Source organism: Setaria italica, chromosome III (assembly GCF_000263155.2).
Source record: "Setaria italica strain Yugu1 chromosome III, Setaria_italica_v2.0, whole genome shotgun sequence".
Lineage (NCBI taxonomy): Eukaryota > Viridiplantae > Streptophyta > Magnoliopsida > Poales > Poaceae > Setaria > Setaria italica.
Window position 1 is genome coordinate 46,532,313 of NC_028452.1, and position 18,334 is coordinate 46,550,646.

Below are 18,334 nucleotides of genomic sequence, written 5' to 3' on the forward strand. Positions count from 1 at the left end.
ATGCATATCTTTACTTCTTTAGGGGTTAGTTGGCTAGTGGAGCCACCACATCATTCTCATAATTAGAATGGGTGCACACTTTATTGAAATTTAGCAAGACAATGATAGTTTCTAAGTTTGGAACTTATGATGATGCTCCACGATATGAATTGCCTCAATAGAAAAACTCAAGTTTCTCTTGATAGATACCCTGTTCAAAATAAGTTTGGAGCCACCATAAAAGAAGCTGAAATGAACATCTGAATATAACGCTACGAGTGCGCCCCGCTCAGGACCTGAATAGTCTAGCTATGTTTTTTTTTCTTTTTCAATATGTATGTTCTAAAAAAAACTTATTCCTGGAAAAAAGACCTTTAATGTTCTCTTTATCGTATTCTATCTCACGAGATGTACAGATGGAAAATCGCGTCAAATTGGAATTGGAAATGCGCAGTGGTGTTGTAATTGGCTAATTGCACATTGAAAGGAAACACAAGCCATGTTAATGTCGACATCTGACCAACTGGAGGAGTGTTTGGACTTTTGACTTATGCAGCAGCTAAAAAAATCGAGTTTATACATGGAATTGACACATTGGGCCATTGTGTGGCTGGACAGCAGGTAACTAAGGTCAGAAAGCTTCGAGAACTAGAAGTCTAGAAGTACAGCGATTCAAGTCACCGTACCAAATCAAAACATTCATGGACCAGACTTAACGATATGTACAAGAATTCCTCAGCCAAGTCTACCCAGTCCAGTCTACAGACATCTCCAAGGAGCTCCAGTCAGAGGCTGAAACTTGTTCTGATGAATCCAACACCTGAAGGACTACTGCACTCTGAAAGAGACCATGCGCATGGCAGCTAGCTAGGTGAGCTGCCAAATTAAACACTATGCCCCTGCAGAATTGTGCACTTCAGGGATAACTTGAATTTACTTAACCTGGTAGTTCGCATAGTTTTGCAGCAAGAACTAGAGAAATATTAAGAGTACAGATGAAACAAAAATGAATTGTTACAAAACAAAACCAAGGTGAATGAGTAATAACAATGTTCTTCTGATGCCTGGACGTTGGAGTTGAGACCAGTCAGTGTGGAAATGCTGCAAGGCATCAGACAAGAATAAGCAGAGTTCATTACATTTTTGCAAAGCTCAGGCAGATGGTTCCTCATAATTTAAGATGATCTAATGAATTATGCAAAGAAAAAATTTGAAACGTCTATCACAACGTTTGTGGTATTCTTCCAAAACAGGAAAAACTAAGCTGAAAAGAAACTCGAAAAAGATAGTACACATAGCTCAGAGTATAGAAACTCATGGTTAAGAAAGGGGAAACATTCCGCAAAAAAGCACAAAACCATTATTTGCAAATGCCCGGAAGGGCACGATTTTTTCTGGCTCAACCAGGAGCACTGTGTGAGGAATGAAGCCTGGTCCGAGATCCCCGGTAGCAACCACGAAACCGAAAGGTGGCTTTCCTAATGCTGTCGCACCCGAGGATCTTGGATCAGCCTCCATTCCAGACACCCTGCCCCCCTCATCTCCCCTTCCACTCTCAACATCTCTTGAAACCTAGTTTCCCTCCTCATGATTTCCCAATCACCACAACACACACAGAGGGCGCCTTAAAAAGAGCCTCCAGAGACAGTCGCCAGCGGAGCCCATGTCCTGGAGGCCACCTTTTTTAGGGATAATCCATTAACTAGTGTTTGATCCAGGGGTTAGGTGAGCTGTGTAAGCTTTTGCTCCTGCGTTAGGCCTTGTCCCGTTCCGGCGAGTGGGCAATAGAATAGCGAGGGGTGTAAGCTTTTTTGTGCAGGGGGACAAGCGGAACGGGGCGACGCCCGGGGGGAGCCTGAGGTAGTGGGGGAGCTGAGGCGCCGGGTCCTTTCCGGCGGTTTCCGTGGGCTTTTTGCTGCTGGTGGCGAGCGAGCCGGAGGAGCTCGCTGGAGCCTGGATGGAGGAGGGAGGGGAGGAGAGGGTTTTAGTGGCCATCAGGTCGCAGGGGCATGTGGTGGTTACGTTTGGGCGGCAAGGGATGGCTGCGGTCACGTGGTGTGGCGTGCCTGCTACTGCCTAGTGGTGTCTAGCAGCTAGACAGCTTGTTTCTCGTTAACTCCCAATTAGATGCACGAATTCAAAAGTTTAGTCTTGCATCTCGTTAGTTTAGAACAATGTTGCAAATAGCTGGTTATATAATTTAGCGAAATGCTCCTGAAAAAGTTATAGATATTATAGCGCAGCTATAGCGGAAGCTATGACCTTTAGCGGTATGCAAAAAAAACTAGCAAGATTTGAATCTAAACATTATTAATTTCATGAATTTCAGCTCATATTTCATAAGTATATGCAGGCATAAGTGCAAACATAAGCAAATAAGTCACAACTCACAAGATAAGTCATAAATCATAACTTGTAGTTCATAAATCACAAGTATATAAGTTCGTAGCTCAACCATAACGGTGTTAGCGGTGCTAGGCTATTGAATTTAGCGGGGCTATATATTTCACGCTTTAGCAAAGTTAGCGGTAATATTTGCAATATCGTCGCAGCATCTGTCTCAAAAAGCTATAGTAGCGCTATAGCGGGCTATCTACAACATTGGTTTAGAAGCATTAGACTGGTAGTCATGTATCGATTGAATTTGTGTGGTAGCATATCGAAGAAAGATAACATACTTGTAATTAGGGTTTTATGGTGTTCCCCGCGCGAGTTGCAGGAATCTAGATCGTATCGGAATGGTCATGACGCAGGGTTAATAGAAGTGGTCATGTACTATGAGATTTTAATTAGCAATTTGCATTCTCTTTGTGTTTACCACCGTTCCATTTTGGGGTTGGTGGTTTTCTCTTGCTCCCTGCTATGATTCCTTCCTTCATCCACCCTCTTGCATCGGCCTGTTAGTTGCTATCGTCCTTTTTCTCTCTCTTTATTATCTTTATGTATGCACCATCCTCAGTGACTACTTAATCAAGGATCTTATTAGTGGCGGGTACTAATGCTTGCCTTTGATGTTGGGTGCATGGAGTTAGAGGTATTCCGCGCATTCCTACTGTGCTACATCTCTCTGATTATATGTTCAGGCTATATGGGAGGGAGCTTCCATGTATTTTACTCTGAGATGGTGCTAGGCTCTCTTGACAGCTTAGAGTCTTGTATTAAAATATCTAGGTTGGCTCCATTAGGGCTGGGATCTTCCCTAAGGTAGGTGTCATGTTCAGCTTAGTTTCATCGTCTCCCTTAATCCGAGTTGGTGTTTCCTTCCATTTTCCTTTTGCCATTGTAAATAAATTGGTTATACACTTAGATGACGGTCACTTTTCCACACTAATGTTATTGCTCAAAATACCCTCTACAGTTACTGATATAATATTGCCATCGTGAAGATTGGTTATACGAGTTAAAATTGAAGAATTTAAAAGAAGTTTGCTTTGCTTGTATGATTTAGCCAATATAAAGTCTCTGAAATGGCATTGCACTTGACACATCAGCATAACTAGGGGTATTTTGATAACTTTAGACAACACTCCCTCCATTGTACAAAATAACTTTAGACAACACTCCCTCCATTGTACCTCCGTTCCAAAATAATATTCGTTTTGACATTTTTATTTCAAAATAATATTCGTTTTGACATTTTTAGATGCATAATATAGTATATGTGTAAGTGTGCTGCATTGGACGAAATTGCAAGAACTCTTCGGGATTGCTTGGACAAACGCAAATTCATCAATTCGCATGTGTGAGCATGTTATCAGTTCATTTCTAACTTTTGTTAGCATGTTAAAAAGGTTAAAAGATCATTGCATATTTGGATGAATGTAGGAGCTCAATTGAACCAAATAGAATTCTTTGTTCAGGACCGGGGTCGACCTGCATGAGTTTAAATATTCATATTTGTCAGGGAGAAACACAATAACATCGTAACAAATCTCAGGTTCCAGAAATATTTCGACAAGCCTGCATCATGTCCACGCAAAATTGCACCGATGAAGCTAGAAAGTGGAGGTTCCGAACATTGCAAACATAGCGCAGGGGGTTCTTCAGCTATAACATTGTTCTTAGATAGGTAGGGGCCTTCATAAAAGAACTCAAAAGCATCTGGACAGTCCTTAAGCGGATGTGGCAGCTGAGGCCTTCGCAGCAGTAGAGAGCTTGGACCTCCTCTTGGCCAGGCTCTCGCTTCGGCGTTCCCTCTGCTCCTTGAGCCTCTGGGCCAGCAGCTTCTGGTACTCAGCAGCGTCAGCCTGCTTCTTGGCGATCCTCTTCTTCTTCTCCGCAATCCTGGCGCGCTTCCTCTGGATGACCTGAGGGGTAACAAGACGCTGGATCTTGGGGGCCTTGCTAACCTTCTTGCCTGTAGCACAAGTAACCATCAGGTAACATGAAAGTTGTAATGATACAATATCAATAGCAAAGCTCTAGTCAGAATAAAATCCATCTCAACATTAACAGTCAGGACAGGCAAGGACCACAACACAATTGTACATCTTGATTCAAGAGAAAATTGTACAGCAGTGAGCATTGCAACAGACATCTAGATGTGTTGGGGACCAAGCAAGACTAACCAATGGAGCAAAGTGCCAAGCAAAGAATTGACTCACCATTCTTGGTAGTGAATGTCCTGCGGTATGTGTTGACATACTTGCGGACATCATCATCCTTGGTAAGGTTGAAGAGCTTCCTGATCTTGGATGCCCTCTTGGGTCCCCTCATCCTGGGCTTCTCAGTGTCGGTCAGGCCGGGAAGATCATTCTCACCCTTCTTTACAATCACCAGGTTGATAACAGACAGGTCTTGGCTGACAATGCAACCACGGACCGACTTCCTCCTACGCTCACCATCACGCCTGCCATACCCACGGAAGCATGGAGTGCCTACAGAAACCATACAAATGCCTCAGATAAGAACAGGTGCAAGGACGGAAAATAACCGTATCTCAAGTCTGGAAGCAAAAGCAGAAGTCCCATACCCCTGTGGAGCAGAAGGCGGACACGCCCAGAAGTCAACACTCCTTGCTTCATCGGGAAACCTTGCTTGTCACAGCCTCCCATGATCTTGAAGACATAGCCCTTGAATTCCTGCAGTAACAAGAAATGTTAGAAATGTACACATCTAGGCACTGGGATTGCAACTATCAAGAAATAAATAGTCAGTGGTTTACCTCGCCAAGAGCATCACCAAGAACCTCCTGGGAGATCCTTTTGTCAAAGAAGGCACGCCTATAGTTGATAAAAAGGCATTAGCTAATAAGCAGGTAATGTTACATACAGTATACAACTACATAATCACAGTTGGAAGGAATATCATATGCAAAATATTCACAACCCAAGGACAAAATTAAGTCAATTTACAGGGTACACAAGAAATGTTATCACATTATTTCAATAATAATCAGACAACATTCCCCTGGTGTGCTGCCACATTGATTTTGAGAATGTACTTGAGTTGTTTCTTTGAGACGAAACAATCACTTTCCTAAACAAACGTTGCCATTACTACAAATGAACAGTTAAAACAGCAGTTTTCATCTCCTTGATGATACCATAACATTTCTCTATAATCCACCAAGGACTTGCAGAGTTATAAAACAATCATCACAGAAGGGTTGCATGGAAAACAAACAATAAAGATTCAATCCAGCAATCCACCACTATTTACTACACAGCTTCCCGTAAACCCTACAATGAGGTACAGACTACTATAAACATTCTGGAAAAACAACAGCCTGCTCCAACACAGAACCAATAAACTTAGAATGTTAAAATTTCAAAATTTTGAACAACCTTAAAAACAGTAGATTCAATTGCCGTTCCCTAGCCCAACAATGGACTTCCAACAGGACATTATTCTAAACCTTCAACTGTGAAGGTAGTGCGTAGCACTGGCACGCCGGTCTAGCAAGCAGAATAATCTTCATGTCGGATAACGTTACGCAATAAGCAGCTACTCTTCCAGACACTAACTACCGGATGCCCAAGGCCAGGGGAGCCAACAGGCGATTGCTAATAGAAAACTGTGGCTCCGGCACCGAGCCGCCAAGAACAGTGCACGGCAGATCATACCAAGAGGCACCGACTCCCACGGATCTAACTAATGGAAACGACGAACGCGGCCGGCGGCCGGCGGCCACGGAAGTAGCGTTAGTAATGAGGTAGGAAGAGGAATGGGGGGTACTCACAGCTTCTGGTCGTCATCGATCTCGAGCTTCTTCTGGCACCCGGTGGTCGGGTTCGCGATGTTGAACTGCAAGCAACGCAACCAAAACACAAGGGGAAGGGGGGGAAACACACGAATCAGAGATCAGAAATCAGGCAGCCACGAATCGAGGCGACGACGGGGATTCTATTCACGATTCACGCAGGGACGGAGGGGAGGGCGAGGCGCGGGCGTTACCTTCATGGTGGCGTCGCGGAGGCGCGCTGCCGGGTGACCAGCACCTCGAGCGCTGGTGGCGGTGGCGGCGGCTGCGGGCGGCGGCGGCGCGAGGGCTAGGGCTTTGGGCGAGAGGGGCAGCGGGGAGGGATGGGCTATTTTTATACAGGGTGGGCAGCGAGTGGGCGCGGGGCTCGATCTGGGCCGTCCGTGGCTGCCTCTTTGCTGGAAGATATGTTGGGCTGCATCAGCGGGCCTGCATGCGCTTTCCGTTTTGTGTGCGTGTGTGTTGTGTGTCAAGTTGTTTTTTTTTTCCTGAAACCGGGTCCCGGCCTTTTTTTTTGATAGGACCGGTTCTGGGCCTTGACACTAGAAGCTGGCAATCTGTACTGTGTTGTATCCTCTCACTCAAAATAGTGTACTATTATTGTTTTTTTTAGATAATGGAAAGTTAATTTCCACCTTAGCAAGTTGCACTTGACCCAAAATAAAATAAAATTGCCGCTTTGTACCTGTGCTCCTAATTAATACGTGGTATAAAAAGTACTAGTGCTACTTTATTATCTCACAAGAAAAGTAGTAGTAGTACTTAGCATAATAAGGGCCTGTTTGGCAACAACGTGTTAAAAGTTTAACACCCGTCACATCGGATGTTTGATGCTAATTAGGAGTATTAAATATAGGCTAATTACAAAACTAATTGCACAGATGGAGTGTAACTCGCGAGACGAATCTATTAAGCCTAATTAGTCCATGATTTGACAATGTGGTGCTACAGTAACCATTGCTAATGATGGATTAATTAGGCTTAATAGATTTGTCTCACGAATTAGCACAGGGTTCTGCAATTAGTTTTATAATTAGCTCATGTTTAGTTCTTCTAATTAGCATCCGAACATCCGATGTGACACTGTTAAAGTTTAACACCTTATATCCAAATACCCCCTAAGACAGCGAAAAGACTAGGACTAGCGCTGGTTGAAAGGCAAAGCTGATGGCGATGCTGGCCAGTAAGAGTAAGAGCGGTAACGAAGGAACCCTGGAAAAACAAGCAGCCAGCACTTGCAATGCGTATGCTCTTTCTCATCACGTCACGGGGCAAGATCTTGTTGCTGACCAATGATTTTCCCGTTCCAGCCAGCTGCTGTGCGTCAGTTGAAAGGTTTGAGGTTTGTTTCTCTTTTCTACACCATCATCGCCGTGCCCGCGCGTAATTAAAGGTAAGTGCAAGGGCGACGTGCAGGACTGCAGGCGGGCGGGACAAGGGCATCAGGCTGCCGGATTCTGAAGTTGGGTATTCCCACCATAAAATATGTAAACACAAAAATATATACAACAACATAAATTCTAGTGCAAATGATTTACATACGCATAGACATCATATTAACTTAGAAAAAATAGTTCAATAATACTACAGATTTTGGACTTGAAATATGAAAAAAAAATTCAGCACAGCAGGTTTGGGTCCTTGGGCCTGAGCTCCTATCTACCCACCTAGTTTGATCTGTTCCTGAACACACCACCTCTTGGCATCTATGTGGTGCCTAGCCCAAACTTTGGATTTGAGAAGTTAAGGAGATAAAGCCTGAGCGTGACACCAGTAACTAGGACACTAAATATGTGTTTGGTTGTATGTAACATGATGCATATATGATGATCCTGAATGGTGTGGTTCAACCAATTTGTTTGTACCATATAGTTTACTCTTGTTAGTAGAATAATATATTAAGTAGGATGACTTCATCCTGAATGAGTTGTACACGAATCAAATGACACGAGCAACCAAACCTACTCTAAGAAGCGATGGGCTGGATAGTCTGCTAACTAACTTACAAACAACAGAATTAAGCCTAAAACTATGTATGTCTCCATACTTTATATATACTTGCTCTTTGACAAAATAAGTTGGGTATTTCTGGGAATACCAGGAATACCCCCTAGTTCCGCCCAGCTGGCAGCTGCCAAATCCGGCAAGGCCGGCATGCATCATCATGGCCCGTCAACTAGCTGTAACTGTACCACAGTACCAGAGAGAGAGTTCGGTGAACTAGCGAAATACTCGTCATTACACGAGGCTCCATCTAATTCTTCCGGGGAAAAAAAAAACAAAATCATCGATCACACGAGCCCTCCGATGATGCGTTCGCCTGTGTTTTTGCAATTTGCTCCCTCCTACCATCAAAAATTGAGAAACTACGGTCCCAACGAAAACCCCTTTCCACATTTCCCTTTAATGTATGCAAGTCCCTCCCCTGCCGGCCGCCCCTTCTCCGTCCCGTCCGTGGTCAACAGCTCGCTCCTCTCTCCTCCTCCGACGCTTCGTGCTCGTCCCAACTCCGGTGGGTGGTGGTAGACGGCCGGCGACGAGGTGGGCCTCCTCCTCTTCCTCCTCCTCCTGCTCCTGCTCCTCATTGCTCTCTCGGATTGAGGCATGGTGGTGACTGGGTTAGGGTTTCCGGTTCGGGGTCGTCGGGGGAGGGCTCAGAGTGTCTGGCGGCGGCAGTAGGCACGGCGGTGGTGGCGGATCGAGGGTGGTGAGGTGAGGCGGCGTGGGAATCCATCCATCCATCCATTGAAGCTCCGTTTCCCCACCCCTCCAGGCTCCAGGCCTGCCGTTTGCTCGCTCGCGCCGCAACTGGCGGCTGCTGCAGCGGCGGCGCCGGTGGCCGCCTATGCGTTCTCCGCGCTCTTCGCATTGCTGTTGTTCGCAGTCGGTGGCCAGCACTGGATGGCATGGGGGCTGCTCCTTTTTCCCTCAGATTCAGCCGTCGTCTGACGGCACCTGATGCAGCTTGGCACCGAGATTTTCCTTGTTTTGTATTCCATCATATTGACATTTGTTTCATCCGTGCTGATTTGTGTCGATTCTTGCTAATTTGGGTCATTTTCTGTGCTGATTTGCCAAGTCTGGTGCTTTGATTTCGTGATGCTTTTTTGCTGTGTTCTCCAATAGCTCGGTTAGTTCAGTCGAGACCGAGATCGAATCCGAACGCCCACCCCTAGAATCATGGCCATGAGGAAGCCAAATCCCTACACTATTATTGTAAATATTCTGTTTGCACTATTTATACATCCTGTAATTTATGCTTGTTTCAGACTTATTTGTTGAGTTTAATGTGTTGTGTACCTAATCGTTTGGGAATTTTGTACTTGTGTTACCGAATTGCATATTGGAGTTTTGGCTAGGCATATACCGTAGGTTAAATTTCTAGGTCCGGATTGCTACGCTGCGTGCTTCGTTGCTAACCCAATCCGTCCGTGTTTTCAACTTCCAACTAGGCTATCCTTCGTCTTCTTCAGTGAGCAAGGTGAATCCAGCCGTGGTGCGGGCACTGTCAGTTGCCAAGGAGTTTCCATTGGCCCCTGGACTGGAGCAGCAATGAAGATGTGAGTGGTCGTCTCTCAATTTCCTTAAGGATTCATGGGGCAGCCTGTCATGAGCTCCAATTGTGCCACTCAATGATGCAAACGGAACGACCCTGAGTGCAGACATCTTGAATGCCCTGTGCTGTTTATCAGCCTTCATGTGCTCATTGTTGTTCTGCAGACTGAAAGAAAATGCAGGGTCCCTTACAAACTTCGAAGTTCTTGACTTTTTGCGATCAAGAGGAGCCAAAATTGACCCCATGGGATGCTTGGGGGCTGTTGCTGCATCAGAGTGTAAGGTGATTGCTTGCTCTTTTGCTGCTCTGTACCTGATGCTTCACCGCCTCATCTTGTTTTTGTATGCTGTTTTGTGCCTAAACTGGTCTAATAGTTTGTCATTGTCTCACTAGGTGTATGAGTACCTCTTAAAAACCCCTGCTTGCAACCAGACAAGGGAATCAATCTATGAATTTGTGAAGAGAAGTGAGGGTTTCAGGCTTGCTGATGCGGATAAGCTAAATGTCATCAACTGGAGACCATCCTCAGCTGCTGATGCATATGCGGTACTATTGTGTTTATCTTGCCGATGGATAATGAGCATATGATTCTTTTTTCTAGTTTTGCTATATTGCTTGGTTAATGCCAAATAAGCTATTGGAGTCAGCTAAAGTTTATTGTTGTTGAAAGAAAGAGAGTATTGGAGCCTATGCATATTTCTAAATATAGAAGCAAATGAACTTGATTACTTTTAATAGTGCACATTTTAGGAAAGAAAGTTTTTTCCCTGAAATCACATGACATGAGCTTGAAAGAATATACTGTATGACAGTTATACTTGTTTCATATCCTTGAGAAATTTGACTTGTCCGTAGGTTGGTTTTCTATCTTATCTTTATCCATGACTATGACTTTGAAAGATGTTCATCTTCTAGCTTGAATTTTCCTTGCAACAATGGGCAGACAAAAATAGTTCAAGTGTCAAATTTTAGGCAATGGTTGTTACTAGGTTATTATTATTATTGATTATTACACTTCCAGGAACTGCTCATTTTAAGTTGTAACTACAGTGATTACACTTGATAGCTTTATGTTACAAGGAATCAAACTGATTGGGATGTCCGCAGAATTTGGCTGTTATTGTTTACTGTCAGAACAGACTATCTGCAAATAAGCACAGAAATCTGTTAATTGTTTAACCATCATTCTGATTTTTTCTCCTTTTTGGCCTATTTGATTTGATCCTCCACTGCAGATGATAGAAGAATGCGGGAGGCGATTTAACAGGGACGAGCGAGGAGAAACATGCAACGAAGATAAACGGGTCCAGGAGTTTTTGGATATAGTGAAGGAGGTATTACCACCACCCCCTCCGAAGGCAGAGGGTGAGGGTGAGGGTGAGGGTGTAGAGGCAGAGGCTGAGGCTGAGGGTGAGGCTGAGGCTGAGGCAGAGGCAACACAGGAGTGAAGGTGGTGTAGGTTAACATGTTGGAGAGTCAGATTTCATGAAATCCTGGTGCTAAATTCTGCGTTTAGCTTTTATGCATATACATGTTTTTCACTAATATCACAGGCAGCTGCTGTATTCGTTACCTTTGACTTGTCGGTTTTCTGCTTGGTGAAACATGATGCAGAACATGTCTGGACGCTCCAAGTGAATGCAACGCTCCAAGAGAATGCAATGTTACGTACTGGTGCCTAGTGGTGAGTGAAGGATAAGAAGAAAAGATGTCCTATGCGGCAGTACTTTGCCACCAGGAGTCCCAAAATTTTCGTTTCGCTATCATGCCTGTCGAAACAAATTTCAACTCGATTCCGCACTGCTGTTACCATGTCAGATATACTTCGTTTCAAATTGTAGGTCGTTTTAATTTTTTATTCATAAATATTATTATGCATTTAGATATAGTGTATGTCTAGTGCATAGTAATATCTATGAATCTAAAAAAATTAAAATGATTTACAATTTAGAATGCTTTTGAGCTAACACAACTGTGGTCGGTGGAGCTACGATTGTAGAGAGCCAGACCGAGATCGTTTCCTGCGGCCTCTTATCTCCACGAACCCTACATTTTAACCCTTCCGCTAACATACCATCCTATAAACTCCCGACGGACAATTTGACTAAAAGTTTTATCCATCTTGAGCAATTCTTCCCATCGACTTAAACCCACTAATAAAGTGTCGGCCCGGCTTACTCTAAATCATTTTAGTTACTCCAATCTATCCACTGATGATATTCGTCGTTTGTCAAGGTGTACAAGCCAAGTCTTTAAGTTCATATTTGATGCAATGACAAAATACATAATGATATACGTCCATGAAATATATTAAGCCTTTTTCATTATTATTTTTATAGATTAGGAGCATTTGCTACCAAATTAACCCTAAGTTTAAATTTGAATTTAAACTCAACTTGCACGTAGGAAAAAAGACGGATTATATTAAGGAGTAAAAATAGTTGAGACAAGTAAATTGAGCCGAATTTTTCTAGGGGACTAGGTGGATAGTGCGAATTGTCTTAGTAAAATATACTCTTTTCTTACCAAAATAGAACAAAACTTAGAATTCGCTGCTTTCCAACTTTTGTCTGTCCGAGCACTCCATCCAACCTCATATCTCCTACTTCCGCACATCTTACACCCCTCTGCCCATTAACACCCTCTTGAACGCAGCCACACTCATTATCCAGCACCTTACCATGCCACTACAGAGAGACTTCAAAATTTGACACTTAATACGCATGCTTTACCAGAATTTGCCATTCAATTTGCAAGTCTTCCAGAATTTGCTATAGGGATTGCAAATTTCTTGGTTTTGCGTTACTGTCAACTATCATGTACTCTTAGTCATCTGGAGCGGATACTCCTTTTTCCCTGCGTCGCTCTCCCGCAGGCGGCACAGGGCTTCCCAGTTGTGCCGCCGCTGGACTCCCTCCCTCTGCCCCCTCCTCCTCCTCGCCATCGCCTGAGCGGGAGGCTAGAAGTCCAGCACCCCTAGGGACTGTGGCGGCGGGGTGTCGCGCGGCCAGACGGAATGGCAATTTCTCCGGTGTGGCTGGGGCAGTACCGGTGCCTTGGGGGTGGGCCAGGTGTGCGGCCGCCCTGGGCCCCCAAATCCCAGGGGCCCCACCCTAGATGGCAGGTTACCTATATTGCCTAAATCGTGATTAATAGATCAAAGCTTTTAATCTGTGTCGCCGCCGCCGCCGCACAGGGCTGCCGCTGCCTCGTCAGGTCACAGCAAATTCTTTTTTTTTTGTTACATGCGCCGCAGAGGCCAATCTGCTCTTGTGCTATTCATGTTGGCCGCTGGTCCTCACTTTGTTCCTGTTTGCTTTTCGTCAAGGCTGTCTAGTGAATCGTGACTCGTGCTGTTTGCTATCCTCCACTCGTGAGCCGTCGTATTGTTTGCTGTCCACTCGTGACCACAACTGAGGCGATTGGTTTAGCTCGTGGACCTTGCGGTTGGGAGCAACTTTCTTCTGTGATTGGGTGATTCGATTGTTAATTCCCCAATTCTCCATATTATTAATTATTAATTCACTATCACAAGTTATTTAATTTTAACTGATTTATAACTATTGGATATTTATAATGTTTCAGCATTGTGGGATATCATGTCATCTAGAAAATATGAATCTGGTAATGAGAAAAGGAAAAGAAAAAGACGTGTCGATGAGTTGATAGAATCACAGAGAGGAGCTATGGATAAATTTTTCAAGAGTAATCAGAGACCTGGGAGTAATACGGGCACTTCGACGAACCCAGATGAGTTGGCAATAGTTGTTGTGGATGAAGCAACTAATGGGAATCATGAAGAAAATGTTAACATCAACGTCGATGATAACAATGTAAGTGACTCTGAGAACACAGTAAATGCATCAGGTGCACATGCACAGTTTGCTAGTGTTGACGAGGAACCAGTTTACACTTCAGATATTTATGATCCAAGAAATTAGGATAATCTTGATAATAAAGCAAGAGACATATTAGTCGAGAAAGGGCCTATAAGAGAAGAAACTATCGAATTTCCTCTAGATGCTGCCTCAAGACATTTTTCATATGTTCATTATTCTAGAAAATTGAGCAATGGAGAGGTACATGATAGAAAATGGTTAGTTTATTCGAAGCATGTTGATAAAGTTTTTTGTTTCTGCTGTAAGACTTCAAGTCTAGCACTAGCAAGAGTTGTAGTTCCTTAGCAGGTGATGGGTTTAGAAATTGGAGGCATATCAGTGAGAAGCTTAGAGAACATGAAAATAGTGTCGAGCATATTAGTAACATGAACAGTTGGAATGGTTTGAGAGCTAGACTGCGGAAAAATGAAACAATTGATAAATAATTGCAGCAGCAAATCACAAAGGAGAAAGAACGGTTGAGGCAAGTTTTGTTAAGAATAATAGCCATTGTGAAATTTCTTGGTAAACGTAATTTGGCTTTCAAAGGAACCAGTAAGCAGCTTTATAATGATAGTAATGGTAATTTTTTAGCTTGTGCTGAGATGATTGCAGAATTTGACGTGGTAATGCAAGACCACCTTAGGCGCATTCAGAATAAAGAAATTCATTATCATTATCTCAGTCATAAAATTCAGAATGAGTTGATATCTCTTTTGGCTTCCGATATCACAAGTTCTATCATAAATGTTGTTAAAGAGGCCAAATATTTCTCCATTATCCTAGATTGTACCCCTGATGTCAGTCATCAAGAACAAATGACTTTATTAGTTCGATGTGTTAATTTGTCTGCTGGCAAGATAAAAATTGAGGAGTACTTTTTGGGGTTCCTGAAGGTGGATGACACATCTGGTTTGGGGTTTTTTAATGTATTGCTTGAATCTATGAAGTCTTTTGGTCTAAAAATTAGCGACATAAGGGGTCAAGGCTATGACAATGGTTCTAATATGAAAGGAAAATACAAAGGGGTAAAAACATGGTTACTTGATATCAATCCAAGAGCATTGTATATGCCATGTGTGTGTCATAGTCTAAATCTTACTCTTTGTGATATGACAAAATCCAGTGGGAAAACTGTTTCATTTTTTGGAATTGTTCAACGCATATATGTATTATTTGCTGGTTCTACAAAAAGGTGGAATGTTTTGCTTAAACATGTTCCTAGTCTAACTGTGAAATCATTGTGCAATACTCATTGGGAGAGTCGAATCAAAAGTGTTACAGCAATAAGATATCAAGCTACTGAGTTAAGATCTGCTTTGTCTGAGTTACATCATGCTTCTAACATCGAACCTAAGGATAGAAGTGATGCAAAAAATTTATTTGATGCACTTGGCAGCTTTGAGTTTCTACTTGGTATGGTTATCTGGCATGATATTTTATTTGTTGTAAATAAAGTGAGCAAGAAGTTGCAATCGCCAGCCATGTGCATTGACTCTACTTTGAAGCAAATACAAGGTATAATGCAATACTTTGAGAATTACAGAAATGAGGGATTTTCTTCTAGTCTGATCATCGCCAAAGGTATTGCAACATATATGGGTGTAGAGGCAACATTTCTAGAAAAACGTCGTGCTACGAGGAAGAAACAATTTGATGAAAGTAATTGTCAAGAAGAAATTTTTGAAGCTGAGAAGGCTTTTGAAGTTGAATATTTTTTTGTTTTGGTTGATATGGCGATTGGTTCTTTGAAGAAGAGATTTGAAGAACTTATGGTGCTTAAAGATATATTTGAATTTTTGATGAGCTCAAGCACTTTGAAGTCATTAAATGATAATGAACTTGAAGAATGTTGCACTAAATTTGCAGAAACTTTTTGTTTTGATGGTTCATCTGATGTTGAGGTATATGATCTTATTTCTGAATTAAAAATTATGAAGTTTACTTTGCCAGATGGTGTAATATCAGCTATGGAGATTTTTGAGCATGTCAGAGATGTGGATTGTTATCCTAATATCTCCATTGCTTACCGACTCTTATTTACGGTGCCTGTGACTGTCGCATCGGCTGAAAGAAGCTTTTCAAAGTTGAAGTTATTGAGCAACTATTTGAGGTCAACAATGACTCAAGAGAGGTTAAACGGTTTGGCAACATTATGTATCGAGAAGAAATTGTTGGATGAGATTGATATCAACCCTATCATAAGTGACTTTGCATCGAGGAATGTTAGAAGAAACTTTTAAGGTACTCAATATAAATAACTTGATATGAATATTGTTTTTAGATACATTTAAGTATTTATTGGTAATATTTTATATATATTTGTTATAATGTTTATATTAAAGGTCCGATTTTTATTTTCGCCCCGGGCCTCCCAAATCTCAGGACCGGCCCTGCTCCGGTAGCCGGATCGTAGGTGTCACCTTGGGCAGATCCGTCGCCCCACTCGGCGGATCTATGGCCTTGGTGGCTGGTGGTGGTGTTGGGTGGTAGGATGCATGCAGACAGTGCCCGGCTCGGTAGGCGGCGCCGGGGTGTGTTGCCGCACGTATTGGGCTAGCGGCGTCTGCTGGCATGGTGCGGTGACTGCGCAAGGCCGGGTGAGGCGACCGGTGGTGGCGTGGCCCTGCTGTGGTGAGGCATGTGGTGGCTGGTTGGCGGGCGTTGGTGGCCACTGCTAGCGGCGTGCTGTTGATCGGTGACGCCATGCCGGAGAGTAGTGAAGCGGTGATGCGACGGTTTCACTCATTCGTTTTCAATCTCCATCAGGTTCTGTGCCTCCAACCTTGTGTTGCGCTTGCTTTGCCATCGGGGACGCTATTGTGGCCATTGGTGCTCGCCTTTGGCTATGCACCGACGACTGCTCTTGCGGGGGTAGGTTGGTTGAGGATAGGGCGAAAGCTCGGACAGCAACGCCTATGGATGCCGCTTCCTTGTTGGAGGCATCCACCCCATCCTACCCTATTGGTTTTTCCTTAGGTAAAAACCTTGCCCATTACGATGGCAACACACTTTCAGCGTCGTGATCTTCTCGAAGGCGTCGTCATGGAAGCCTAGCACCATGTTTAGTATCTCTCAACCGGCAGCAGCGTCCAATTACTGTCTTTGAGAAGTCGGAGCTGCTGCGTCCGGGCGGCGAGCTCGGCAACGATGACTCGAAGATGTGATTGGTCATTGGTGGGTGGCTGGCAATGAGGACCTTGGTGGACCTTGGATGATGTTGTGGTCCTCATTGTGAAGTCGGAGCTGCTGTCTTCCGTGGCAAGCTCAGCAACGATGGCAACGTGATGGCGCGGTCTCATTTAGATAGTTGTTGTAGTAGGCAGCTTGATGGTAGTTGTAGTTGTAGTCTTAGGTGTGCTCTGTAAGTGGTTATGATAAGGCTGGTGGTTGTAAGGTTTTTGGATCCGGTTTCCCTCACAAACAGATTAACTCTCTTCTTCTTATTAATATACACCATATACGCCGCACATGTTCGGGATCTTTCGAAAAAATAGTCATATGGAGCGTGGAACCATACCAAAAGGAGGAGCAATTTAGTCCCATTCTTGTGGAAACCTTTCGCAAACAGCTTATCACGTTTTTCAACCTATGAACTTAGATCTAAGGTGCTTACTTATTGTTCCAAATTGCTTCTTTGCTCCAGCTTCCGAAGCGTTGTGGAGCATGGCAGCACGGGCAAATCTCTTTACTGTTGACTCAAGCTGAAGCAAATCATATGTTTTTGAATTATTTTTAAAAGTTTGTATTTTATGAAACAAATCACATGTATTACTAGACATATTTTTATACAAGCCGAAACATTTTTTAGTTCAGCTAAAACATTTTTTCCTCTAATTGAACACTCTCTATGGAAAAGTTTTTCTTACAACCTAAAACATTTTTTCCTTCTCAGTGAACAATTTTGCCTTCCAAAATCGTAACATCTTTTCATTAAATTATTTTCATGGTACGTAAAATGATTTTTCTTTCAAAATTAGAACATATTTTTAGTGAATATTTTTTTTTGATCGGCGACTTTTTAAAACTCCCTTTGCTCCCAGAGGGTAGCAGCAACTCTTCCTATAACCCCTTTTTAAAATGAAAATTCTGTCCTACAACTTCAGTGGGGGGGGGGGCACAACTCTATCCTACAACTCCAGTGGATGCGGCGAGATTTGTCGTTCGACCGGGCTAAAATAAAATGGATGTTATGATATGGTGGGTCAGAGATTTTCCAGTAACATAAGCCACCTCCACCTCTTTGTCACTGGAACCCGCTGCTGGCTCCTCTAGGACAGCACGGATTCTCTGATGTGCTGAGTTTCCTCCTAGAAGCCATGCATTGCCTATCCAACGGCTGCTGAAGCAATCAGCATTTTCAACGTACATCCGGTTAACGGCTGCAGTTACCAGCCCAAATAAGACACGGTTCGGAAGTGAGACAAGAAACGGGCATTTAATCAAGACATTTTACTTAAGTACTGCAGATTCAAACAAGCATTTCACGTAATTATTTTTGCACAGTTCCATGATCCAAATAAACAAAATAATCTCCACCAAAGGCATTACTACATCAGATATGTTTATACTAGTTGAGTTCTCACAGCTAATTGATGGCTTTTTGCAAAGATTATGTTGCTGTGAACAGTGGCGGAGCTGGCCGATGTCCACGCCTAGGGCCACTTATCCAAGCGCCCAAACTAACCCATGTAGCGATAGTCACGGTAACAAAGCATA

At 43.3% G+C, this 18,334-nt stretch overlaps 2 protein-coding genes across 3 annotated transcripts; one reads left to right on the top strand and one right to left on the bottom strand.

The window, feature by feature from the left end:
- Positions 1-3,849: 3,849 nt before the first annotated feature.
- Positions 3,850-6,532, bottom strand: LOC101784158 (40S ribosomal protein S6). Its single transcript, XM_004962910.3, has 6 exons — positions 6,376-6,532; positions 6,161-6,225; positions 5,144-5,201; positions 4,952-5,060; positions 4,584-4,856; positions 3,850-4,336 (listed from the first exon to the last, which is right to left on the bottom strand). Exons 1-6 carry the CDS (start codon positions 6,379-6,381, stop codon positions 4,092-4,094), a joined length of 756 nt encoding a protein of 251 aa, XP_004962967.1. The 5' UTR covers positions 6,382-6,532; the 3' UTR covers positions 3,850-4,091.
- Positions 6,533-8,564: 2,032 nt separating this feature from the next.
- On the top strand, positions 8,565-11,572 carry LOC101784559. 2 transcript variants are annotated; one of them, XM_004962912.4, is made up of 6 exons: positions 8,565-8,722; positions 9,634-9,741; positions 9,902-10,019; positions 10,131-10,283; positions 10,973-11,233; positions 11,352-11,572. In XM_004962912.4, exons 1-5 carry the CDS (start codon positions 8,592-8,594, stop codon positions 11,183-11,185), a joined length of 723 nt encoding a protein of 240 aa, XP_004962969.1. In that variant the 5' UTR covers positions 8,565-8,591; the 3' UTR covers positions 11,186-11,233; positions 11,352-11,572. The 2 variants fall into 2 exon arrangements, with proteins under 2 accessions (XP_004962969.1, XP_012700212.1); XM_012844758.3 differs by having other exon boundaries at positions 10,973-11,187.
- The last annotated feature ends 6,762 nt before the right edge of the window (positions 11,573-18,334 follow it).

Bases quoted from the DNA above. Each gene is read 5' to 3' on its own strand.
- LOC101784158 (XM_004962910.3), bottom strand. The intron at 5,202-6,160 runs GTGAGTACCCCC...TATCAACTATAG, and splicing joins ATCGATGACGACCAGAAGCT to GCGTGCCTTCTTTGACAAAA. The intron at 4,857-4,951 runs GTATGGGACTTC...TGGTTTCTGTAG, and splicing joins CCGCCTTCTGCTCCACAGGG to GCACTCCATGCTTCCGTGGG.
- LOC101784559 (XM_004962912.4), top strand. From the start codon at position 8,592: ATGCAAGTCCCTCCCCTGCCGGCCGCCCCTTCTCCGTCCCGTCCGTGG. The intron at 8,723-9,633 runs GTGGGCCTCCTC...ACTTCCAACTAG, and splicing joins GGTAGACGGCCGGCGACGAG to GCTATCCTTCGTCTTCTTCA. The intron at 9,742-9,901 runs GTGAGTGGTCGT...GTTGTTCTGCAG, and splicing joins ACTGGAGCAGCAATGAAGAT to ACTGAAAGAAAATGCAGGGT.